Source organism: Trichomycterus rosablanca, chromosome 17 (genome assembly GCF_030014385.1).
Source record: "Trichomycterus rosablanca isolate fTriRos1 chromosome 17, fTriRos1.hap1, whole genome shotgun sequence".
NCBI lineage: Eukaryota > Metazoa > Chordata > Actinopteri > Siluriformes > Trichomycteridae > Trichomycterus > Trichomycterus rosablanca.
In genome coordinates this window covers 11,045,548-11,069,893 of record NC_086004.1, presented here as the reverse complement: position 1 = coordinate 11,069,893, position 24,346 = coordinate 11,045,548, and the positions used below count along the sequence as shown (strand labels likewise).

General features: G+C 41.1%; 1 protein-coding gene across 1 annotated transcript in view; it reads left to right on the top strand.

Moving 5' to 3' along the window:
* The window catches only part of abca7 (ATP-binding cassette, sub-family A (ABC1), member 7), a 44,435-nt gene that overhangs the window by 13,628 nt on the left and 6,461 nt on the right, over positions 1-24,346 (top strand). Inside the window, exons 13-42 of the mRNA XM_063013246.1 lie at positions 341-546; positions 1,805-1,981; positions 2,411-2,633; positions 2,842-3,063; positions 4,022-4,226; positions 5,120-5,233; positions 5,319-5,490; positions 6,610-6,741; positions 6,841-6,980; positions 7,061-7,198; positions 8,439-8,662; positions 8,744-8,801; positions 9,584-9,786; positions 10,056-10,140; positions 12,639-12,659; positions 12,779-12,921; positions 13,538-13,662; positions 14,641-14,733; positions 14,816-15,011; positions 15,929-16,023; positions 16,128-16,160; positions 16,254-16,359; positions 17,783-17,857; positions 17,945-18,114; positions 20,163-20,340; positions 20,445-20,560; positions 21,891-22,035; positions 23,189-23,312; positions 23,394-23,523; positions 23,604-23,727. Coding sequence (XP_062869316.1) covers positions 341-546; positions 1,805-1,981; positions 2,411-2,633; positions 2,842-3,063; positions 4,022-4,226; positions 5,120-5,233; positions 5,319-5,490; positions 6,610-6,741; positions 6,841-6,980; positions 7,061-7,198; positions 8,439-8,662; positions 8,744-8,801; positions 9,584-9,786; positions 10,056-10,140; positions 12,639-12,659; positions 12,779-12,921; positions 13,538-13,662; positions 14,641-14,733; positions 14,816-15,011; positions 15,929-16,023; positions 16,128-16,160; positions 16,254-16,359; positions 17,783-17,857; positions 17,945-18,114; positions 20,163-20,340; positions 20,445-20,560; positions 21,891-22,035; positions 23,189-23,312; positions 23,394-23,523; positions 23,604-23,727 — 4,173 coding nt within the window. The remainder of the gene's footprint in view (positions 1-340; positions 547-1,804; positions 1,982-2,410; positions 2,634-2,841; positions 3,064-4,021; positions 4,227-5,119; positions 5,234-5,318; positions 5,491-6,609; positions 6,742-6,840; positions 6,981-7,060; positions 7,199-8,438; positions 8,663-8,743; positions 8,802-9,583; positions 9,787-10,055; positions 10,141-12,638; positions 12,660-12,778; positions 12,922-13,537; positions 13,663-14,640; positions 14,734-14,815; positions 15,012-15,928; positions 16,024-16,127; positions 16,161-16,253; positions 16,360-17,782; positions 17,858-17,944; positions 18,115-20,162; positions 20,341-20,444; positions 20,561-21,890; positions 22,036-23,188; positions 23,313-23,393; positions 23,524-23,603; positions 23,728-24,346) is intronic.

The window sequence follows — 24,346 nt, the reverse complement described above, 5'->3', positions numbered from 1 at the left end:
TCATGTGGCTGCTCAGCCCAGCCAGCAGGCAGAGCTGAGACTCGATACGATGTATTCGAGATCCTAGCTCTGGTGTTCCAGCGTGTGTTTTTACCGCTGCACCACCTGAGCGGCCTAGTATTCAGACTTTTTATATACTGTACATTTTTGTGTTGTGGATTTGATTTTGAATGCATATTTGCCATCAATCCACATTTAATTACCCATATGACAAAAAAAGAACATGTTTTAGAACATTACTAAACAAAAATTACATTACCTACCAACAACACAGTACTCATATACAGAAACAAAGTATTTTACTGTACACCTCTGGTGGTCATGACTGTGGTTGTTTTAGTGTTTTTCACAGAATAAACTAGAAGGAGCTGCCACAGAAGGAGAGTTGGTTGAGAGGGCATTGGAGCTCCTGGAGGATCGTCAGTTTTGGGCTGGAATAGTCTTTCTCCTTCCAGACCCTTCCTCTCCAAATCTACCTCCTCATGTCAAGTACAAGATCCGCATGGACATAGATGATGTGACTCGCACGAACAAGATCAAAGACAAGTACGCTTGAAACAGGTTTCTTTTAAGTTTAAGTACATAAAAGCTAAATAAGTGAGAAATGATGCCCTAAACTAAAATAAAAAACAAAAATGAGACAGACGAAACAGCTAAACCTAAAACTTCTGAATAAACAAGCCTTGGTCTTTCCAGTAGCCACATATGGGTGTGAAGCCTGGACACTGAAGAAAGAGGAAGAAAGACACATTCAGACTTTTGAGAATAAGTGCATCAGAAAATGGCTGAACATCTCATTGAGGAAGATGATAAACATAGAGCAACTGCACAAGATGACCAGAACATAAATTGAGCTGCTGAAGCGCATTAAGTCCCGCAAGTTAGTTACTTTGGGCATGTGATGAGGCACCCACTTGACAACAATGAAGGCAGTGTTATGACAGGTTTTGTAGAAGGGCTCAGAAGATCACAAATAAGCTGGATTGACAACATCAAGACGTGGATTGGATTATCATGGGCTAGTCTGTTACAAGCAACACAAGACAGAGGGCACTGGAAAAAGCTGACCTATCTGTGCAGCCAACCATTGGGAAGTGATGGCGGCGTTGTGACATAACATGACATTAGGATGTAAATGTGCAGTGTTCATAAATTCCTTCACTGTTCATTTTGTTGGGAAAATGAATAATTGAATGAAGAGACATACAGTGAGGGGAAACAGATATTTAACCACTTTTGGTTTTGGAATTTAAAAGACATCCTGTGCACATATGCACTTCAAATTTACCAACATAATATCTTGTTATATTGTTCTTTACCATGTTGTTATGCATTCAAAATAGTAGATGATTGGCTTGTTTGTAGGGAGGGTGCCGGAGGGGATTGCTCATAACTGATGCAATTACGACCTCTGCTGACTGATTGATGGTGGCTCTAAAGAGAAAAGGGATAACGGAATCAGTGTGTGGCTCTCTGTGTACGAATATGATCCACATATGAACTCTACTAGTGCAAATAAAAAGAAGCAGTCGGCTTCTGCACACGTGTCAGAGGGGGCGTGTGTTAGTCACGGCTTTTCTCAGTCAGGACTGGAAGTCTGCATCAGAGAGTAGAGAGGAAGCGTAATGCAGTCGGGTAATTGGATACAACTAGATTGAGAGGCTAATTTGGGGGGAAATACAAAAGAAAGTTACCAGTGAGTCTGTATTTACATTAATACATTATTTTAGGTATTTTTTATTTTAGGTCTTCTTTCATTATGAGAATGTATGATGTGGTAATTTGAAGTGTCTGTGTTGTGTAGGTTCTGGGACCCAGGTCCAGCTGCAGAGCCCTTCAGTGACATGCGCTATATATGGGGCGGCTTTGTCTATGTGCAGGATTTAGTGGAGCGAGCAATAACACGTGTGCTCAGTGGCAAACAACCAACTACAGGAATCTATATACAGCAGATGCCTTACCCATGCTTTGTGGATGACGTGTAAGTTGTCACCTGACCTACAGTTCATGCCCTATTAGACCAGTGTAGCTCAGTCCTCTAATGTTGTGTCATACTTCCTCCAAACAACAACTATTTTTACTTTATGGATTAATGCATCTTGCATTATGAAGTGGCTACTTGGAGAACATTTATCAAACACAATTTCAGTTATAAAATGCACATTCTTACTAGGCAGTATGTCACAATGTTTATCTTTGGACTGGGATTTGCTCTAGTGGTTACTGCTGACCATTTGATGCATTCTTTTATGGCTATTTGCCATCTTATAATGGTAACTTTTAATATGATAATGCACCATGCATAAGCCAAACCCCAGATCAAATTTTACCCTGGTGGCTTCTCTGCCATGTAACATTACAACACTCAGGCCATCAGTACCCTCAGTCATTCTGCTGTCTTTCTTTACAGCTTCCTGAGGATCTTAAATCGTTCACTACCTCTCTTCATGACCCTGGCGTGGATCTACTCTGTAGCAATGATCATTAAAGGCATAGTGTATGAGAAGGAGGCACGCTTAAAAGAGACCATGAGGATAATGGGATTGGGTTCAGGCACGCTGTGGCTCAGCTGGTTCATCAGCAGCTACCTGCCTTTTCTAATCAGCTCTGGCCTGCTCGTCACTGCACTCAAGGTAGGTCAAGTTATCCGCATGTTCAAGTGTCAAGTGTCAATCATTTTGCCTCTGTATTGTGTCCTACACCTATGCTTGTTTGTAAAGATGACATGACATGTGACAGAAACAGCCAATCCAACAAGTTAGAAGCTAGATTAGTTACCAATATTAGTAAGTAAGGAAATGAATAGATATGTTGTTGTAAGTCTTGCTTTCTTTTCTCTAGTTGGGAGACATCTTACCCTACAGTGACCCTGTGGTGGTCTTCTTTTTCCTGGCTGCCTTTGCCACAGCCACCATCATGCTGTGCTTCCTCATCAGCACGTTTTTCTCCCGTGCCAACCTGGCAGCAGCATGTGGAGGGCTAATCTACTTCTCCCTCTACCTGCCCTATGTGTTGTGTGTGGCCTGGAGGGAATACCTGACCAGCACACACAGAATCTTAGCAGTAAGTATTTGGTTTTTCTGTCTGTCTTTTTGCTATAGAAGATCTTCTATGTAGGTAGCATTGTAAGAAGTAAGTTTACACACATTCATCTGTTTTGAATTCCTAATGTTGTACTTTAAATTTAAGTAACTTCAGATAATTAAACAAAACATGATAATACACATGCTTGGGTGGCGCGGCGGCCTGTTGATAGCCCACCACAAATCTCGTTTGTGCTATCAGCCAGCCAGTCATCTACACAGACATGAATGGCTAGGTGTCTGGGGTATGGAAAGAGCGCTTTACATAATTTTGGGGTTGAATTATGTCCAGTTAAAAGTAAAAGCAGCATTTTATTGGAAGAACATACCAACATATACACGGATATAGTTGAATGTAGTGATGGTGAAGGGTTGGTATGTGTCAAGATCTGAACAACTTGCCATTATTAAGGAAAATAATAATTCCACTCTTATCCAAAATGTCCTAAAAAGAATGTTGGATAATTTATTACCTATTACGTTCTTGCATGTCTAAATTAACCTCATCATGCCCCCCAAGCACATTCACATTCTACAGTGTGGTCAAAAGTATGTAAACATTTGATCATGAGCTTGTTAGACATCCAGTTTGAACGTCATAGGCATTATTATTAAGTTTCCCGTTTGCAGCTAGAAAAGCCTCCACACTTCTGGAAAGGCCTTCAACAAGATTTTAAAGTGTGTCCAAAAACTTTGTGTCTATTTTTGAGACTAGGCATTGGTGTTGGATGATGAAATTCCTGGTTAACATCAAATAAGTGTTCAGTTAAGTAAAGGTTCAGGGCTTTGTGCAGGCCACTGGAACCTAGCTATGTCTTTTTGACCCTTACTTTAGCCATATAGTATATTTGATTGCTTAAGAAAATGAATACTGTTTATTTAAGATGTTAATAATCAGTGCCACCGTGTCTAAAAAAAGTGTTTTGTTTGCTCTGTAGAGCTTCCTCTCTCCAGTAGCCTTTGGATTTGGCTGTGAGTATTTCTCTCAGTATGAGGAGCAAGGAGTGGGCATCCAGTGGTTCAATGTTCAGTCCAGCCCTGCTGAAGGAGACAACTACAACTTTACTACCTCAATTATAATGCTGTATGTGGATGCCTTCATTTATGCAGTGGCAACTTGGTATATTGAAGCAGTGTTTCCAGGTTCGAGTCAGTTACATTCTGGGACTATAATACAGTACGCACATAAACACTGGTGAGCCAAAACATTAGGACCACTCGCCTAATACGCTGTCAAAACAGCTCTGACCTAACTAAGACATGGACTCCACAGGGCATCTAAAGTCCTGTGGTATCTGGTACCAGGACATTACCAGCAGGTCCTTCAACTTCTGTATATTGTGAGGTGACTACAGTGCTTTCTGGTGCCATTTCTTTCATGAGAAAACAAAGACGAGTTAGCAAGGGCACCTGGGGTGACGGCCTATACAGCCCCATACACAGAAGGGTTAGATGCACAGTGTTTTGGCCCATTTACCTCATTACCAGTATTAAAATGATCTGTAATTTGAGCCAGATTGCCCTTCTGTTGGTCTATACCAGAATATGTCATTCATGTCATCTGGCTTCAATGCTGTTAGCTGCCCAACAGCTTGTCAGCAGTTTGTAGCTGGTGCATCCTCTGACCACTGTCAGTAGGTACTCAACACAGCTTTTTGTGAGCTTACCTTGTTGTTTCAGAGAGGCCTCAGTCATCTAGCTATAACAATTTGGCCCTCATTACAGTCACTCAGGTCTTTACACCCGAATATGCTGCATTCAACACACGTGTGACTACCATCAGCCCAACAATTTACATATCCATGATCATGACATTCACAACTGTTAGAAAATAAGCATTGGTGTGCACATTTTGGGGGTGGGGTGTTCCTAATGTTTTAGGTGACTGATCACTGTATTCCTGATTTTCAAATCATATAAATGGTACTTCATTCTAGACATTTGCATTACTGTTGTATTCAGATTCGAAGCTTTGCTATGTATACTGTGTATGAACATTTTTTGCTAAATGGGTCTATGGTTTGATTCTGTTTTAGGACAGTATGGAATTCCCAGGCCCTGGTACTTTATCTTCCAGTTAAATTACTGGGGAGGAGCTCCACTGGAGGCTGGCATGCCCATTCCTCCAGCACCCCATGATCAACTACAAAGTTAGTACAGAACATATTAGACGTACTATATTCCTAAAACCCAAACACTTTAGGATTGCTTGTTACATTTACTGCTCTTTTCCAGATAAAATTGAAGCGGAACCCACCCACCTCGTACTTGGAGTAGCCATACATAACTTGGTTAAAATGTATAAAAAAGGGGCCAAGCTTGCTGTCAATCATTTGAGCCTCAAGTTTTATGAGGGCCAGATCACCTCATTTCTGGGTCACAATGGAGCTGGCAAGACAACCACTATGTAAGTGGTACAAAAATGCTAATTTGATCTGATTTTGTCTTTTATTGCCAGTATATTAGGTACACCTATCTAGTTGCTGCATTCTCTGGTTATTTTAGCCAGTACATCTGCCACAGACTTTAAGAAAAAGGGACTAGCACAGAATCACAACTGATTACAACTCAAGTATTGTTAATACAAATCGTATTCTCTCTTCAAGCACTTTATTAGGTATGTTGTACATTCATTCATCAATTAGCTAATAAGCTACACCTACCATACCTATGTAGCCCATCTGTTGCACTTTGTTACCCCCTTGTACTCCATTCATTAATCAAAAGGGATCAACAGGGGACCCCCAGTGTGGTGGACTATTCTCTTCAGTGCATTGACAAGGACCGGATAATAACATGGTATTGCTTATACAAGTGTATAAGTCTATACACTGGGGGTGGCTGAAACAGCCTAGCCATAGGAGATGCACTAGTCAGTGTGCTCTCAATGCCGATCGAGCGCCACGGTGGTTCGGTGGGTAGCACTGTCGCCTCACTTGATTCCCAGGTGAATTGGTCTGGGTCCTTTCTGTGTGAAGTTTGCATGTTCTTCCCGTGGCTGTGTGGGTTTCCTCTGGATGCTCCGTTTTTCTCCCACAGTCCAAAGACAAGTGATGTGAATTGGAGATACAAAATTGTCCATGACTGTGTTTGACATTAAAGACTTGAACTGATTAATCTTGTGTAACCAGTAATTACCGTTCCTGTCATGAATGTAACCATATTGTGTAAAACATGACGTTAAAATCCTAATAAATAAATAAATCTCAATGCCGGTCCCAAGCCCAGATAGAAATAGGAGGGTTGCGTCAGGAAGGGCACCCGGTGTAATTAATTTTTGGGCCATTAAAGCAAATGCATTTTTTTTAGATTTACTTAATTATTATAATTACTGAACCTGCATCTCATAACCTTAATAAACAAGGACTGTTATAGATTGTTACAAGTTACTTACTTAAATAATATCATGGTAAATCATAAACTTTAAAGAGGATTTTATAGCCGACATGGAATTTAACTAGGTGAGTAAACTAGTTTTTTGTGGTCTTGCTGCCTTAACTAATGACTATAAATCTGCTTGTTGAAGGTCCATTCTGACTGGGCTTTTCCCCCCAACTGCTGGTACAGTGTACATCAAGGGTCTTGACATCCGCACACACATGGACACCATTCGCAGAACTCTGGGAGTGTGTCCCCAGCACAATGTCCTCTTCCCTATGTAAGTGTTCACTTCTGAGAACAAAACAAGACCTTGCAAAACCATAAGGTTTTAACTAGTTTTACCAGTCTGTTAAGCAAAAGTTTGCATTTTTTTTAGCCTGACTGTAGAGGAGCATGTGTGGTTCTATGGTCGCATGAAAGGCATGAGCAGTGCTGAAGTTAAAAAGGAAATGGCTGGACTGCTGGAGGATGTTGGACTGTTACACAAATGCCACGAGCAGACCAGGAACCTCTCAGGTAATTAAATCAGAGTGTGAAAGCCAGCCACGTTTTTACCTAATTATTGATTTATGTTTAATCCCTTTTCTCTTGTGTAGGAGGCATGCAGAGGAAGCTGTCTGTGGCCATAGCCTTCATAGGGGGTTCAAAAGTGGTTGTCTTGGACGAGCCCACTGCTGGAGTTGACCCTTATTCTCGACGTGGGATCTGGGACCTTTTGCTTAAATATCGCAAAGGTTGTTTCATTGCTTTCACTTTATTCTCTATTGAATTACATTATCTTTAGTGAGAGCTTTGCATGGGCTTATCATTTAAAACTGGCATTGTTCACTCATTATTTCATCCTTTGCCTCCTTCTTAACCAGTCTTTGGGCTTGTTTTTACCCTGTTACATATACATTTAGAGATGTATATCATTTACACTTACCTAAATGGTTTGTAATTGCCATGATGTGGCTTAAATGTTGCTGGTTAATTAAGATTGGTGCATGACTCGGTGCGTGATCTGGATCCTCATATACACGCCTTGTACAGGTGGAAAAGAATAGGTTGGCTGCTGCACACGTGTCGGAGTGGTTGTGTGTTAGTTACGGTCCTACTTGGTTAGGAGTGGATGTCAGCAGCAGAAATCCACTTACTGGCAGTCATCTACAGTTATCAGATAATTCAATAGATCATACTGTAATACTTATTGTTTTTAAACAACCTTGTAAGTCCCCTGGGATTTTTACCGCAACTCAGGCAACACAAACAATGCATCAAAATGAAACACAAAACGAAATATACGACCAGGCATAATAACATCATGACCACTGACAGGTGAAGTGAATAACACTGATTATCTCTTCATTCATCACAGCACAAAATGGGCAAGCGTAAGGATTTGAGCGAGTTTGACAAGGGCCAAATTGTGATGGCTAGGCGACTGGGTCAGAGCATCTCCAAAACTGCAGCTCTTGTGGGGTGTTCCCGGTCTGCAGTGGTCAGTATCTATTAAAGTGGTCCAAGGAAGGAACAGTGGTAAACCGGCGACAGGGTCATGGATGGCCAAGGCTGATTGATGCGTGTGGGGAGCGAAGGCTGGCCCGTGTGGTCCGATCCAACAGACGAGCTACTGTAGCTCAGATTGGGGAAGAAGTTAATGCTGGTTCTGATAAAAAGGTGTCAGATTTCATACCTCGACAAGTCAGGGCTGTTTTGGCAGCAAAAGGGGGACCAACACAATATTAGGAAGGTGGTCATAATGTTATGCCTTATTGGTGTATTTAATCATTATTATTTTTCTCTGCAACCCATTTTTTTGGCTCGCTATCCTTACCCAGGATTTTAAAAAACCCTGTATTATATTATATTCACAGCCATTACATTTAGAAATTTATCCAATTAGATTATTTAATTCATCATCTACCCTTTTACTTTTCATAGTCAGTTAAACAGTTTGAGACTCATTGTAAAAATAATCTCTGTCACTTTCAGACCGTACCATCATTCTGTCTACTCACTACATGGACGAAGCTGACCTTCTGGGCGACCGCATTGCCATCATTTCTCAGGGGAAACTGTGCTGTTGTGGTTCGCCGCTCTTCTTGAAATCACGTCTGGGCACAGGCTATTACCTTACAGTAGTAAAGAACGAACCCCCGAGCCAAACAGCAAGCAGCACCAGTGCTACCACACTCTCAGCACCTATGGTCACAAAGGTTGGTTGCTTTCAGCTAAATAAAGTGATGCATGTTCAGGTGTAGAATTCTGAGTGACATAGTGTTGAATATCTGTTTTAGGAGAGTGATTCTTCATTAAGTGATGACACTGGACTCGGAACTGAAATCCATGGCTCAGGTGGGAACAATGTTGTCTGTAAAAGATTGAGCTTGTATGGGCGCCCAGGTGGCGTAGCGGGATATTCCGCTAGCACACCAGTGCCGAGATTTTGAACTCCTTGGTTCGAAACTCGCGGTTGCCACCGGGCATAATTGGCAGTGCCTGCAGTAGACACATTTCTGCTAGGGTGGGATGACCAGACTGTGTGTGGGGTCTGTAAACACTGTATAAGGACCCTGATTGACAGAGAGGATGTGTGCAGAATGCATGGGTTAAAAAGGGTTGCACGCGGGTCGGAGGAGGCATGAGCAGCAATATACCCACCTCGACTGCAATCAGGAATCCCCCAGCAGCGGAGGTTTAAACAACAGCCCCACTGAATGAGCAGTGGGATGAACAGGAACATCAACTAAGGCTTTCTTGACCAACATCAGTGCTCAGCCAAATCCTCTTTTGACTAAATAGGCACAAATTCCCACTGACATACTTCAGATTTGTGAGAGGACTTCTTAGAAAAGTGGATACGCTCTTTTACTTTTACTACTGTTTGTTTTTATGTGGGATGTTTTAAAATGGGATGTCCAGCAAGCTCATGGTCAGGTATCCAAATACATCTGACCATATATTGCATATAAAACATATACACCTACTGTATTGGTTCACCTGGAATTTAATTACCATTTTGGAGGAAATGCTATATAAACATGACATGGATGGGAACTGGAAATGACTAAACTGAAGGAAATGTTGTAAGACCACTGTCAGTACAGACTTTTGTTTATTCTTTGTTTACTTTGCAGATCTGAGTGGTCTTATCGCTCTCGCACAGCGACACATACCAGGGGCTCAACTGGTGGAGGACTTTGGAAGAGAGGCAGTCATCAACTTTCCTCATACTTCCTCAGAAAATGGCTCTCTCGCCCTTCTCCTGGCAGAGCTGGACAGGCGCCTGTGCGAGTTTGGAATTGTCAGTTATGGGCTCTCTGACACCACACTAGAGGAGGTAAGGAGGGTCGTTTGAAGCTGAAATTGTACATTATATAATGATTAAGCATTTAAAAATCATTCAGTTGTGAATGATCATCATATTGTCATCATGTGACCTGTTGCTCCGCGTTCTATATTTTATTTCACACACAAACATTCAGATCATTACTGGTCAGTTGCTTTGTTCATAGAATATACATGCTGTAGGTCTAGCTGGTACATTTTGACAAATCCATGAACAGCAAGATTGGCATCTGTTGATTAACAGTCACTTGTACATTTCAGATTTTTCTGAGGGTTGCAGAGGAGACGGGGGTAGATGCTGATATAGGAGGAGGAGAGAAGGAAACACCTGAGGACAGAGACACAGGTACATTTTTACTTTTAACAAGAAGGACACACAATCTGATCTGATTCTAAATATATATTGGAGAGTTTATGTCAAATAAGTCATCACTGGGCACATGCACAGTTCAGCATTCTAATGGGGTTCGAGTCTCAGTAGTGGCACCAGCCTGGTCAGGTACTTTACAGGTACAAGTGGCCTTATCTTCTAGAGGAAAGGGTGAATTAAGGGTCATATTGCTGCTGAAACAGTGACACTAACTGTGCACTAAAAGTTCTGGCAAAAGCAACAGAGAAATACAAAGAGCATATAGTGTTCTACTGTGCTTATTAAATTAATTATCTGTGAGAACCTGCGACTGACTGGTGAAAAGATGACAGTGCAGTTAGTAAGATTTTTCTGTATAAAAACAACAGACCCGTGTTTCACATGCTTTTCACACGATGCTGCTGACTGGGCCACCAAGCATCCAGCTTGAAAACAATCCACAGTATTGACAGTTTTATCCAAAGCAGCTAACAATATAGTAACAGCATATTATCTAAGCAATTGAGGGTTAAGGGCCTTGCTCAAGGACCCAACAGTGGCAACCTGGCAGTGGTGGGGCTTGAACCAGCGATCTTTTGATTACTAGTTCAGTACCTTAACCTCCACTAGGCTACAACCGCCCCCTAAGAAGATAAAACCCAGCTAAAGAACCAAGTGTGAGGGCAGTTGTAGCCTAGTGGTTAAGGTAGTGGACTAGTAATCGAAAGGTTGCCCCTTCAAGCCTTACCACTGCCAGGTTGCCACTGTTGGGCCCTTGAGCAAGGCCCTTAACCCTCAATTGCTTAGACAACATACTGTCACAGTACTGTAAGTCGCTTTGGATAAAAGCGTCTGGTAAATGCTGAAAATGTAAATGTGTGTTTGTTAGGGATGTCCCGATCACGTTTTTTTGTTCCCGATCCCGATCCCGATTATTAAGTTTGATCCCGATCCGATACCGATTCTCAAACCGATACTTGTATTTTCTAGATATTGTCTGGTGTGAACAGTATTATCTAGTTCTTATCTAATGTACATGTTTAACAACTGAATAGCTCTGCAGTGCTGAAGGGAAAAATGCTGCATCCAAGCTATTGCTTAATGTTTTGTATTTTTACAAAATCAATCAAAATGAGTGAGATAATTACAGTTTTACTTTAAACTTTACATTTGAAGAAAAAAAAATGTTTAATGCAGTGATACACTAAAAATGAACAGAAATCTGTGTAGCAGCTTAACTTGAATATAAGAAAAAAAGTTACTTAAAAGCATTACAGTAAAACTTGAATGCCAAAATAAAATGGAAAGGCTCTTTTGTTATGAAGGAAAGCCAGTTTTTAAAGTGCTTGTATTGTGACAGTGGTTTGATGGACGTTTGTACACGAAGTGAGTGTGTTTTGACCCTTTAGGCCTTCCATAGAACATGAAATAGCGTGCTTGACTCAACTGTCGACTATTCGGTACCGTAACAGAAGAAGTTAATAAAGTGTTCTGCTCCCGACAATATGTGAATATACTGTGCATTTATTTCTTTATTAAACGAGTGCATCACTACGTTGTTTTGTAAACCGGTGTGATCCTTAACTCACACACACTCTCACACATGAACGCAGCTCTGCTCCCACCGCCTCGTGAAACGCTCACGCTGCAGACGTTACACTTCACTGTTGGACTTGTTTTACTTTTCAATTTAAACTATTTCCACACAGCGGACATGCTGACGTAACACAAAAGATCGGGATTAAGATCGGGTTTAGTAAAGCCGATTCCGATCAATTAAAAAATGTCTTGATCGGCCCCGATCCCGATCTTTGAGATCGGATCAGGACATCCCTAGTGTTTATAAAACTGTACTGTTTTGTTAAAAATTTTTTTTTATAATTAATTGTTTTAATTGTTTTAATTAATAGTTTTTGTTAATAAACTTCATTCATTTATTTATTTTACCACCACTGTATCCTGGTCAGGGTTGCGGTGGGTCTAATTAACTTCAGACAGAACATCATTCCATCACAGGGCACACATTCACACACATACACACACATGTAGCTCCAATTAACAGAGGAAACCCACATGGACATAGGGAGAACATGCAAACACTACACAGAAAGGACACTGGCCGCTCGGTTGGGGAATCAAATCCAGGCCCCTCTTGTTTTGAGGCAACAGCGCTTCCCACTGCACCACCATGTTTCCCAACCACCACTGCACCGCTTCCCAACTTGTTACCATGCCAGGCTGTCCTTGTAGTAATTATTTATTTTTCATTAATGGTAAAAAATACGTTGACTGCTTTATACAATACTTTTTTGATGTTGAATCTTATTTTTCCTTGTGTCTGTTGTCATTTTTTACCAAGATAGGACAATACAAACAAAAAAAAGAATAGAAAATGAAAAGCAATTAATAGAAAACAATCCTAGTACTGTAAGCGTCATGGCATAATTAAATGGTGCTTGTTTCATTTTCTTCTCTTTCCTTACTGCTGACATAAGGGAAACGAAATATCAGAACAGGTACCAACCTCATCTATCCCTTGTCTGCAGTTCTTACCAAAATTGCTTGTAATTATGCAAACTGTGTCTGGCTGATGAGTCGTAATTAACCAGAAGACTTCCTTGTTTACACACATAAGCCCAAGAGACTGACCCGCTGAGTAGAGATATTCAGGATGGCATGACCCTGACAGGCTGGGGACTGACCAGACAGCAGCTACGGGCACTCTTCACCAAGAGACTGAAGTACGCTATGCGCAGTCGTAGAGGCCTCTTGGCTCAGGTATAGATCTATTTTAATATTAATATTTTTAGGCAGCTATGGAAAGTATATTAAGAATGTAGGATGAAGCCGCTCAGGTGGCGCAGCGGTAAAAAGACACGCTGCAACCAGGGCTGGATTCTGAGTACCTCGTATCGAATCCAGCTCTGCTTCACCAGTTCGAAGCTGAGTGGCTGTATGGGCAACAATTGGCCGGTTGCTCAGTTGGGGGGGTGGGACAAAGAACCGGATGTGGGTCTCTCTCTGTCAGAATGCGATTACGACCTCGGCCGGCTGATTAGAGGCGCCGGCACAAGAGATGAGGAAGAGTGCCCTTAGGGTGTGTCTCTCCGCATGCAACGCTAGGTGGCGCCAAACTCATCGATGTGTGGGTGGCAAAATGCATCTGGCTGCTGCTCATGTTTCGGAGGGGATATGGGTTAGCTTCGATCTCCTCGGTCAGGGCAGGGTTCGGCATAGACAGAGAGGAAGCACGATGCAAATTGAACAATTGGATGCGCTAAAGGGGGAGAAAAAAAGGGGGGAAAAAAGAATGTAGGATGGTTTATATTGAATGCAGGGACTAATCACTGTAATGGGTTTCTAAACATAGTGCTATTGGTTGGCATTTTTTCAGATTGTGCTACCGGCAGTGTTTGTCCTGATCGCTTTGCTCTTCAGCCTCATTGTCCCACCCTTTGGCAAGTATCCCCCGCTTGAGCTGCAGCCGTGGATGTACGGCGAACAGTATACCTTCTTCAGGTAATCATGATGTAACTGTAAAGAGGGATTTGTAGCCTGAAATTTATGGCAGAAAAGTGTTTTTATGGTTCCTGAATTGCATTCGACCATCCAGACAAATTTCCACAAAGGATAAGGTGCCTGTATGGATATTGTCCTGACCTTGGCAAGAGGCCACGCCCTTTTTATTCCCAATTTAGTCGCTACTGTATCCTCCTCTCCACAAATCTTGATCAAGGAGAGCAACAAAGTCATGTGACTACCACTTTTTTTCCCATGACGGAAGCAGGGTCTGACACAGGAAGAACCACACACTGCTGTGTATGTACAATCAACCACCACTTATTCAGTCACCTTGACGAACCACTGCTGTACCATACCCCACCCTGCAGACACATCCAATCACGTCTGTATAGGTCCCTTACTGGTTGATAGCACAACTAAGATTCAGTCTTAGAAGTGGCAGGCAATCCTTGAACAGGTTTACATCAGACTTCAGTAAATAAATACTTAGCTGGGCATGTCCATGCCGAAACATTACAGTGAAGCTGAAAACACACACACACACACACACAGTCCCTTCAAAATAAAATAAAACAATGTCATTGTATTGCATGTCACGGTGGCTCGGTGGGTAGCACTGTCGCCTCACAGCAAGAAGGTCCTGGGTTCGATCCCCCTATAGGAGAATGGGTGTGTGTGTGTGTGTATGTGTGTCTGCCCTGCAATGGACTGGCGCCCCATCCAGGGTGTTACTGTGTGCCTTGCGCCCATTGAAAAGCTGGGATAGGCTCCAGCACCCCAGCGACCCTAATTGGATAAGCAGTTAAGACAGTGAGTGAGTGAGTGTATTGCATGTATGATGTACACTCATTTACATCTTATTTCTAATACCTTACTTATTTCTGGTTGGGGACAGCCAAAGGGCCCGGAGGACATATACGATGCCCAGGTGTGCTCTAGATGTTCTAATTTATTTCCCAACGTTCTTTCACACAGCAATGATGCACCAGAGGAACCAGAAATCCTAAATCTCCTTGATGCTCTGCTGGATCCACCTGGATTTGGAACCAAATGCATAGACTCAGACATGTAGGATATTTCCTTTCCTCTTTGTGTTCAATAAGCCTAGTTTGATAAGATTTGTGTAACTTTTTTCAATACTGAATTTCAGAGGGCCCCAGTGTAACGACACTGAGCTGGAGACAGTGTTCCTTCGGCCCCAGATCTCCTACACTACCTGGCAATTCTTTAGCAAGGGTAACTGGACGGCAGAGAACCCTTCTCCTGAGTGTGAGTGCAGTACTGAGGAGGTTCGCAGAATGTTGCCCGATTGCCCGATGGGAGCAGGAGGTCTACCACCACCTCAGGTTAAAACCACCACATATGCTTGTTTTACAACTGTCTGCTCAACAACCAATCACATTGAGCCACGTATTTCTGGGCTGCATTCTCCTAATGTGATTCGCACCGGTAGAACTTCATGGCAGGGTCTAGGTTTTAACAGTACTGAATTTGGGTAGACTCATGCCCACAGTTTTTTAAAAACTCACAAGTCTGAAAGTAAATGTTTCCAAAATAGACATACCATTTTCTTTGGAGGTTTTTTTTTGGAGGGGTTCTGGGGCACCTTTTTCAAACAAATACTTTGTTTTACTGTGTTGTGAAGGGGCTTGGGTGGCACAGTAATAAATTATACTAGCTTACTACCACTGAAATTCAGGCTTCAAATCCCCAGCAGTACTATCTGCCAGCCGGGCATCTAAATACAGACCTAATTGGATGTGTCTCGGCAGGGAGATGAGTGAAGCCCCGCAGCAAGAAGGTCCTGGGTTCGATCCCCAGGTGGGGCGGTCCGAGGTGCTTTCTGTGTGAAGTTTGCATGTTCTCCGCGTGTCTGCGTGGGTTCCTCTGGTTCTCCGATTTCCTCCCACAGTCCAAAAACATGCAAGTGAGGTGAATTGGAGATACAAAATTGTGTGATTGTGTTTGACATTAAAACTTGTGAACTGATGAATCTTGTGTAACAAGTAACTACTGTTTCTGTTGTGAATGTAACCAAAGTGTAAAACATGACAAGTTCACAGTGCTACAAAGCTTAATACACCAAGACATTTTGTTTATATTTCATATTTAAATTATGTATTGTTCTCTGACCTCTGAAATGTGAGAGCTCTCATTTAACTGCAACTTTTTGGACACCCCCTTTAATCAACAGCTAAAAAGCATTACAGGAACAAAAATATTATTTAAATTATTGGGTTTTTTTTTTACTTGTTGATTGCAGATCAAGAGGCTGACAGGTGACTTTCTGCAGAATCTGACTGGAAGAAATTTATCCGACTACCTCATCAAGACTTATCCGCAGATTTTGAAAAAAAGGTCAGATTTCTATTAAAATCTTTTGTTTTGTCAGTAAGGGGGGTTAGGTATCTATTTTTGGAAATTCAACCCTTTTTTGTTTGTGTTTTATTTTATTATTCTAGCATAAGGACTAAAAAGTGGGTGAATGAGTTCAGGTAAGACGGTTTGGTGTGAGATTAAATAAGGCTGCATTTAACTATCCTTGTCATGAACCCGTCACGCCAGAGGTTATATGCTGTTGTCTTCAGGTATGGAGGTTTCTCTCTGGGTGGGAAACACTCCCAGACTCTAACAGACCGCAGTCAGCTGGAGGAGTCTGTTATGGCTATAAGAACACGCTACAGGTTAATAGAGGTATGTTGTTAATAGGGCCCTACCTAATTCACGGCTGTAAAAATTGCGTCACGAACCATGAGATGAGCCTTTTCCCGTGTAATATGCGGTCTGTGTTTAGTGGTTTACCATTTTTCATTTGCGAAGCGTTCAAGTGCCTCATGTTTACTGGTTAATTTGCACTAGGAGGCGGTCGTAGCAAACCTACAGCAATTCAGTTAGCAATCGCTTAGTCAAAATGTCGAAGTGTAAAGCAACTAAAAACACGACGGATAACGGATATGTTTGAAAAACTACCATTCAATTCTGTGGAAGCAGAGAGGGGTGTCAAAAAACGGACAAGGCCGCTCAGGTGGTCTCAGCTAGCACACCAGAGCTGGGATTTTGAATACATCGTATCGAATCTCAGCTCTGCTATCCGGCTGGGCTGGGCGGCCACATGAACGACCATTGTGCAGGGTGGGATGAGCCAGACCAGGGTTTCTCATAACTGGTGCATTTACGACCTCTGCTGGCTGATTGATGGCGCCTGCGCAGAGTCAAGGAATAATGCTGATCAGGGTGTGGCTCTCCGTGCACAAGGCTGAGTGCACAGTGCATATGAACTTGTCTCATGCAGGTGAAAAGAGGCAGTCGGTACGGCGCACGTGTCGGAGAGGGCATGTGTCAGTTGCAAAACTCCTCAGTGAGCAGTGAAGGGTTGTATCGGTAGAGGTGAAGCGTAACGCAATCAGGGTAATTGGATACGAGTAGATTAGGGGAGCAAACGGCGACAAAATCGGAGTTTTTCTTTAATAATTTGTGAAATCTGTGATTTTTGCACATTTTCCTGTTAATTTAGTAGGGCCCTAGTTATTAACATTTAGAACATAATATTAAAACAAATATTATTTGCTTGGGTGGTGGGTTCAAATATCAGCTGTGCTACATCCGGCCAAGCTTAGTTTTTCAAGCCCTCTGTAAATTTTACCTACATGCATAACCTACACTATATGGCCAAATAGTAAGTAAGTAAGCTGGGGTCAGACAGAGCACAGGGTCGGTCATTGTACAGCATCACTGGAGCTCTGAGGGTTAAGGGTCTTGCTCAAGGGTCTTGCCAAGATGCAGGACTTTTTAGATGTAAGGAAACCCAGTCCATAAAATGCAGTTTGGAACTTTGTTGTGAGCATTAAAAGTAAGGACATTTTGGTATTGTGGCATTCTATCTTAGTTCCATCCTGTCTTGAGTTCAGCAGAAGCAAAAGATAAAAAAAGCAACACTAGTGCAAGACAGGAAAACCCTAGACAGGGAGCTAATCCTTCACAGGGCTTCGGTCATTACACCCCTCTCACACCTGGTCGCCTGATAGCACCGCTGACATTCGAACCCAGATCTCAGCAGTTGTCGGCTAGCATTATAGGCAAGCATTCAATAGTATTTATTCTTTCTACATTTTTACAGAACAGCTCACTGGATCAAGTTCTGGCCAGACTACCCGACGTTCTCACTGATCTTAGTAGTCAAAACAACGTGAAGGTGGGAGAAACAGCAGTTGTTTTTCTTTCAGTTGCTAGAAACATTTAATGCATCTCATCATGAAGCTTTCTTCTATTTCTATTTTAGGTGTGGTTTAATAATAAGGGCTGGCATGCCATGGTGTCATTTGTCAACATCATGAACAATGGACTGCTGCGTGCTAGTCTCCCTCCGGGACCTGCTAGACTGAAACATGGAATAACTGCCTACAACCACCCGCTTAATCTCACCAAAGAACAGCTCACTGAACTAGCTTTGTATGATCATTTTCTCACCTTTATTTGAGTGGCTCTACTTTCTGATGTAGATCTACACTGATCAGCCATAACATTAAAACCACCTCCTTGTTTGTACAATTACTGTCCATTTTATCAGCTCCACTTACCACATAGAAGCACTTTGAAGTTCTACAATTATTGACTGTAGTCCATCTATTTCTTTACATAGCTTTTTAGCCTGCTTTCACCCTGTTCTTCAATGGTCAGGACCACCACAGGACCACCACAGAGCAGGTATTATTTAGCTGGTGGATCATTCTCAGCACTGCAGTGACACTGACATGGTGGTGGTGTGTTAGTGTGTGTTGTGCTGCTGTGAGTGGATCAAACACAGCAGCGCTGCTGGAGTTTTTAAATACCATGTCCACTCACTGTCCACTCTATTAGACACTCCTACCTAGTTGGGTCACCTTGTAGATGTAAAGTCAGAGATGATCGCTCATCTATTGCTGCTGTTTGAGTTGGTCATCTTCTAGACCTTCATCAGTGGTCACAGGACGCTGCCCATGGAGCGCTGTTGGCTGGATGTTTTTGGTTGGTGGACTATTTTCAGTCCAGCAGGGACAGTAAGGTGTTTAAAAACTCCATCAGCGCTGCTGTGTGTTATCCACAACACACACTAACACACCACCACCATGTCAGTGTCACTGCAGTGCTGAGAATGACCCACCACCCAAATAATACTTGCTCTGTGGTGGTCCTGTGGGGGTTCTGACCATTGAAGAACAGCATGAAAGAGGGCTAACAAAGCATGCAGAGAAACAGATGGACTACAGTCAGTAATTGTAGAACTACAAAGTGCTTCTATATAGTAAGTGGAGCTGATAAAATGGACAGTGAGTGTAGAAACAAGGAGGTGGTTTTAATGTTATGGCTGATTGGTGTAAATTAAAAGTGAAGTTACAGTGTGGAAAGTATTTAAGTATTCAGCTAGTTGCCCCAGGTATTTAACTTCTCTGCCACTTGCACCACTTTCGCCAAACCCCATTTCCAGAAAAGTTGGGACAAAAATTGTCATATGTTTATTCTCTTAAGCCTTCATTTAACTAACTAAAGTACAAGGAAATGACAATATTTCCCTGACCAACAGAGTTGTATTCTGTAAACAAATGTAGATAGTACAGTAGATTTTTACTATCTACTGTACATAATATTGTGAAAAGTTTTACACAATTCAGAGAAATGTTAGTCTGTGTAGGGCATGGCTGAAAACCACTGGTGAATGAGCGTTAGCTTCAGGTAAAGGTTTTAAAAAATAAATCAGGCTCTAGATATTAATGTTGCAATTTAATAAAAAATATTTTTTTCTCTTTTTCTCCAAATTTACCCCCCAATTTGCTCCCCTAATTTAGTCATATTCAATTATCCTGACTGCGTTACGCTTCACTTATACTGATACAACCCTCCACTGCTGACTGAGGAGCTTTGCAACTGACACACGCAGTACCGACTGCATCTTCTCACCTGCACAAGGCGAGTTCATATGTGGATCAGCCTTGTGCACGGAGAGCCACACCCTGATCAGCATTAATCCCCAACTTTGTGCAGAGGTCGTAATTGCACCAGTTATGAGGAATCCAGTCCGGCTTTCCCACCCCTGTGAACAACAGCCAATAGTTGTTCATGTGCCCGCCCAGCCCAGCCGGATGGCAGAGCTGAGATTCAATACGATGTATTCAAAATCCCAGCCACCTGAGCGGCTAATAAAACATATTTTTGTTTCAGTACAAATTTTATGGAACCACAAATAGTTTCAAAAATAGTTCTGCCGGCTCACTGGAGATTTTAGCCACTAATTGTAAATGTTTATTAGTTGTTTTTTATAGCCTATTTTTAGGTTGAAAACACAGCGTATGCTTTTACAGAAGGCAGCCTAGACCTATTAGTTAGTCAAACTGATGCATCTTCGAAACTTTAGTTCACGGCTTACCATGCCCGTTTAAAAACCCAGGCCTCTTAGAATTAGAATACAAACTTGAGTTTATTCCCTAAGTGACTGGCATTCTCTGTCTTTCATTTTGTTCCAGAATCACCACATCAGTGGATGTCCTAGTTTCCATATGTGTGATTTTTGCCATGTCCTTTGTGCCAGCAAGTTTCGTGCTCTTTCTGATTGAAGAGAGGGTCAGCAAGGCTAAGCACCTCCAGTTTGTTAGTGGGGTCAAACCAGTTCTGTACTGGACGGCCAACTTTGTTTGGGACATGGTCAGTTTTTAAGACCTTATTTTACATCTTAACATCTTATGGAACATACTGTAGGTAATGCTAGCAATGTTTTATTTCTTGTGTTTTGTTTTCTGTTTGAGAAGCTGAACTACACCGTACCAGCTACAATGGTGGTGCTTATCTTCATAAGCTTCCAGCAGCAGTCTTATGTATCAGAGAAAAACCTTCCTGCACTAGTGCTGTTGCTTTTGCTCTATGGGTAACTGCTGTCTGTCTATCTATCTATCTATCTATCTATCTATCTATCTATCTATCTATCTATCTATCTATCTATCTATCTATCTATTTGTCTATCTATCTATCTATCTATCTATCTATCTATCTATCTATCTATCTATCTATCTATCTATTTGTCTGATCATCTATCTATCTATCTATCTATCTATCTATCTATCTATTTGTCTGATCATCTATCTATCTATCTATCTATCTATCTATTTGTCTGATCATCTATCTATCTATCTATCTATCTATCTATCTATCTATCTATCTATCTATCTATCTATCTATCTATCTATCTATCTATCTATCTATCTATTTGTCTGATCATCTATCTATCTATCTATCTATATCTATCTATCTATCTATCTATCTATCTATCTATCTATCTATCTATCTATCTATCTATCTATCTATTTGTCTGATCATCTATCTATCTATCTATCTATCTATCTATCTATCTATCTATCTATCTATCTATCTATCTATCTATTTGTCTGATCATCTATCTATCTATCTATCTATCTACCTATCTATCTATCTATCTATCTATCTATCTATCTATCTATCTATTTGTCTGATCATCTATCTATCTATCTATCTATCTATCTATCTATCTATCTATCTATCTATCTATCTATCTATCTATCTATCTATTTGTCTGATCATCTATCTATCTATCTATCTATCTATCTATCTATCTATCTATCTATCTATCTATCTATCTATCTATCTGTCTGTCTGTCTGTCTGATCATCTATCTATCTATCTATATATCTATCTATCTATCTATCTATCTATCTATCTATCTATCTATCTATCTGTCTATCTGTCTATCTGTTCATCTACCTGTCTATCTGTCTGTCTAGCTAGCTAGCTAGCTTTTCATCTATCTATCTATCTATCTATCTATCTATCTATCTATCTATCTATCTATCTATCTATCTATCTATCTATTTGTCTGATCATCTATCTATCTATCTATCTATCTATCTATCTATCTATCTATCTATCTATCTATTTGTCTGATCATCTATCTATCTATCTATCTATCTATCTATCTATCTATCTATCTATCTATCTATCTATCTATCTATCTATCTATCTATTTGTCTGATCATCTATCTATCTATCTATCTATCTATCTATCTATCTATCTATCTATCTATTGCTAGATTCATTGCATATTGTTAGAGTTTATTATTTACTTATTAGTTTTGTTATTGTTTAATTATAGTAAATCTAATAATATAATGGTGCTAATGGTACTAATGTGCAATGACCATGTGTATTTCTGTTCTCTTCAACAGCTGGTCCATCACTCCTCTCATGTACCCTGCGTCTTTTGTGTTCTCTGTGCCCAGCACAGCTTATGTGGTCCTCACCTCCATCAACCTCTTCATCGGCATCAATGGCAGCATAGCCACATTTGTTCTTGAACTCATTGTTGATGAGGTAATGAAAAGAAAGAAAAGCTGTGAGCCGTGATAACAATAGAAACCCGTAGTGTAAATCACCTTGCAAAATAGGTGTAGTCAAACTGGGATTGGATGGACAAAGGTTTTTGTTCAGGGTATAATGGTATAGCTAGATATTTAACTGTGTGTCTGACCAATTCTTGTGGTTATCCATGGTTAGAAAATTATAAATACAATACAAATACAATCTATGTACAAAAGGTTTTGTACATTTGGAAGTTTGTCAACTTGGCGCCAACTTGGCACATACGTTAAAAAGCATGACATTAAGTAAAGGTTTTATTGTCTAACTCAGCTTCCTGGCTGAATTCTGCTGAATTCTACTTTAGTTTTCTTAGACTTAGGGATCTATGTTGCATCCAAAACGACCATCCACCCCCACAGAGCAGGTATTATTTAGGTGGTGGATCATTCTCAGCACTGCAGTAACACTGACATGGTGGTGGTGTGTTAGTGTGTGTTGTGCTGGTATGAGTGGATAAGACACAGCAATGAGTTTTTTAAACACCTCACTGTCACTGCTGGTCTGAGAATAGTCCACCAACCAAAAATATATCCAGCCAGAAGCGCCTGGAAGGGCAGCATCCTGTGACCACTGATGAGGTCTCGAAAATGACCAACTCAAACAGCAGCAATACATGAGCGATCGTCTCTGACTTTACATCTACAAGGTGAACCAACTAGGTAGGAGTGAATAATAGAGTGGACAGTGAGTGGACACAGTATTTAAAAACTCCACTCATACCAGCACAACACACTCTAACACACCACCACCATGTTAGTGTCACTGCAGTTCTGAGAATGATCCACCACCTAAATAATACCTGCTCTGTAGTGGTTCTGTGGGGGTCCTGAGCATTGAAGAACAGGGTGAAAGCAGGCTAAAAAGGTATGTAGTGAAACAAATAAACTACAAAGTGCTTTTATATGGTAAGTGGAGCTGATAAAATGGACAGAGTGTAGAAATAAGGAGGTGGTTTTAATGTTATGTCTAATCAGTGTATATATATACAGACTGACACTTGCATTTTATTTAATCTGTTGTAAAATGATGAGATCATATTTGTTCGTCTAGAACTGATGTAAAAAGAATTTCCCAGCATCCTTTAACTGATCTCTTTTATTTCCAGCATCTAAATGAGGTGAACAGAATTCTGAAGAAGGTCTTCTTGATCTTTCCTCACTTTTGTTTGGGTCGAGGTCTTATTGACATGGCTAAAAACCAGGCAATGGCAGATGCTTTCCAAAGACTGGGTAAATGATCTCACATCAGTGGTTTAATTTCAGTCATTTACCTCCAGTGAATGTAAATTATTTGCATCTGTGTGTTTGTAGGGAACAAACAGACACTAGAACCACTGGCCTGGGATTTTGTAGGGAAGAATTTATTTGCTATGGCAGTGGAGGGGGTCGTCTTCTTTATATTTACTCTACTGTTACAGTATAGGTTTTTCATACATTGCAGGTATAGTATTGTGTCAATCATTCATTGATTTCTTGTAGTGGCACTACAGCAGATCTCGATCTCATAAGTCTTTCTCCTAGGCCGTGGTCTGATCCTGTCCTGCCGGATTTGGGCTTAGAGGATGAGGACGTAGCGAAGGAGAGAGAACGAGTAAAGAATGGTAAAACGGATCGAGACATCCTTACTGTCAAAGACTTAAGCAAGGTTTGTACTGACTGAAATCCTTTTTCTCAGATAGCAGGATGAAGAATCCTGTATGACATCTGTTCACTATGTTTTTTTTAAACTGAGGGCCAAATTTTGAATGCATTGCTAATGTATTTTGTACATTGGATTAAAAAAAGTATTTGCCCCCCTTGACTTTTTGCAATTTATTGTGCTGTGGATTTGATTTTAAAACATGTCATATGGCTTTTCATAGAATGGATTCATAGAGTGCTGTGGAGATCATCCAACAGGACTTTTGGAGTTTATGATCTTTGGGTTCTTCCTTAACTCCTTAACCTAGGCCCCTCTTGCCCTGATGCCAACACCTTGCCACAATTCGACTGTGGAGATTTACAGACAGTCCCATGGACTTGCCCTCGTAGACCCAGATGTGTGCCTTTTCAAATTATGACCAATACATTCAAATGGCAACTGGTGGACTCCAATCCTAGAGGCATCCCAACAATAATAAAAGGGATTTCAGTTTTTGATTTCCACCTTGTCAGTATAAGTGATTAAGAACTCACTATGTCAATTTAAAATCAACAAAACACTTAGTTTGAAAAAGTCAAGGGGTCTGAATACTTTCTGGGTAACCAGATCAGGGGTCAGTGTG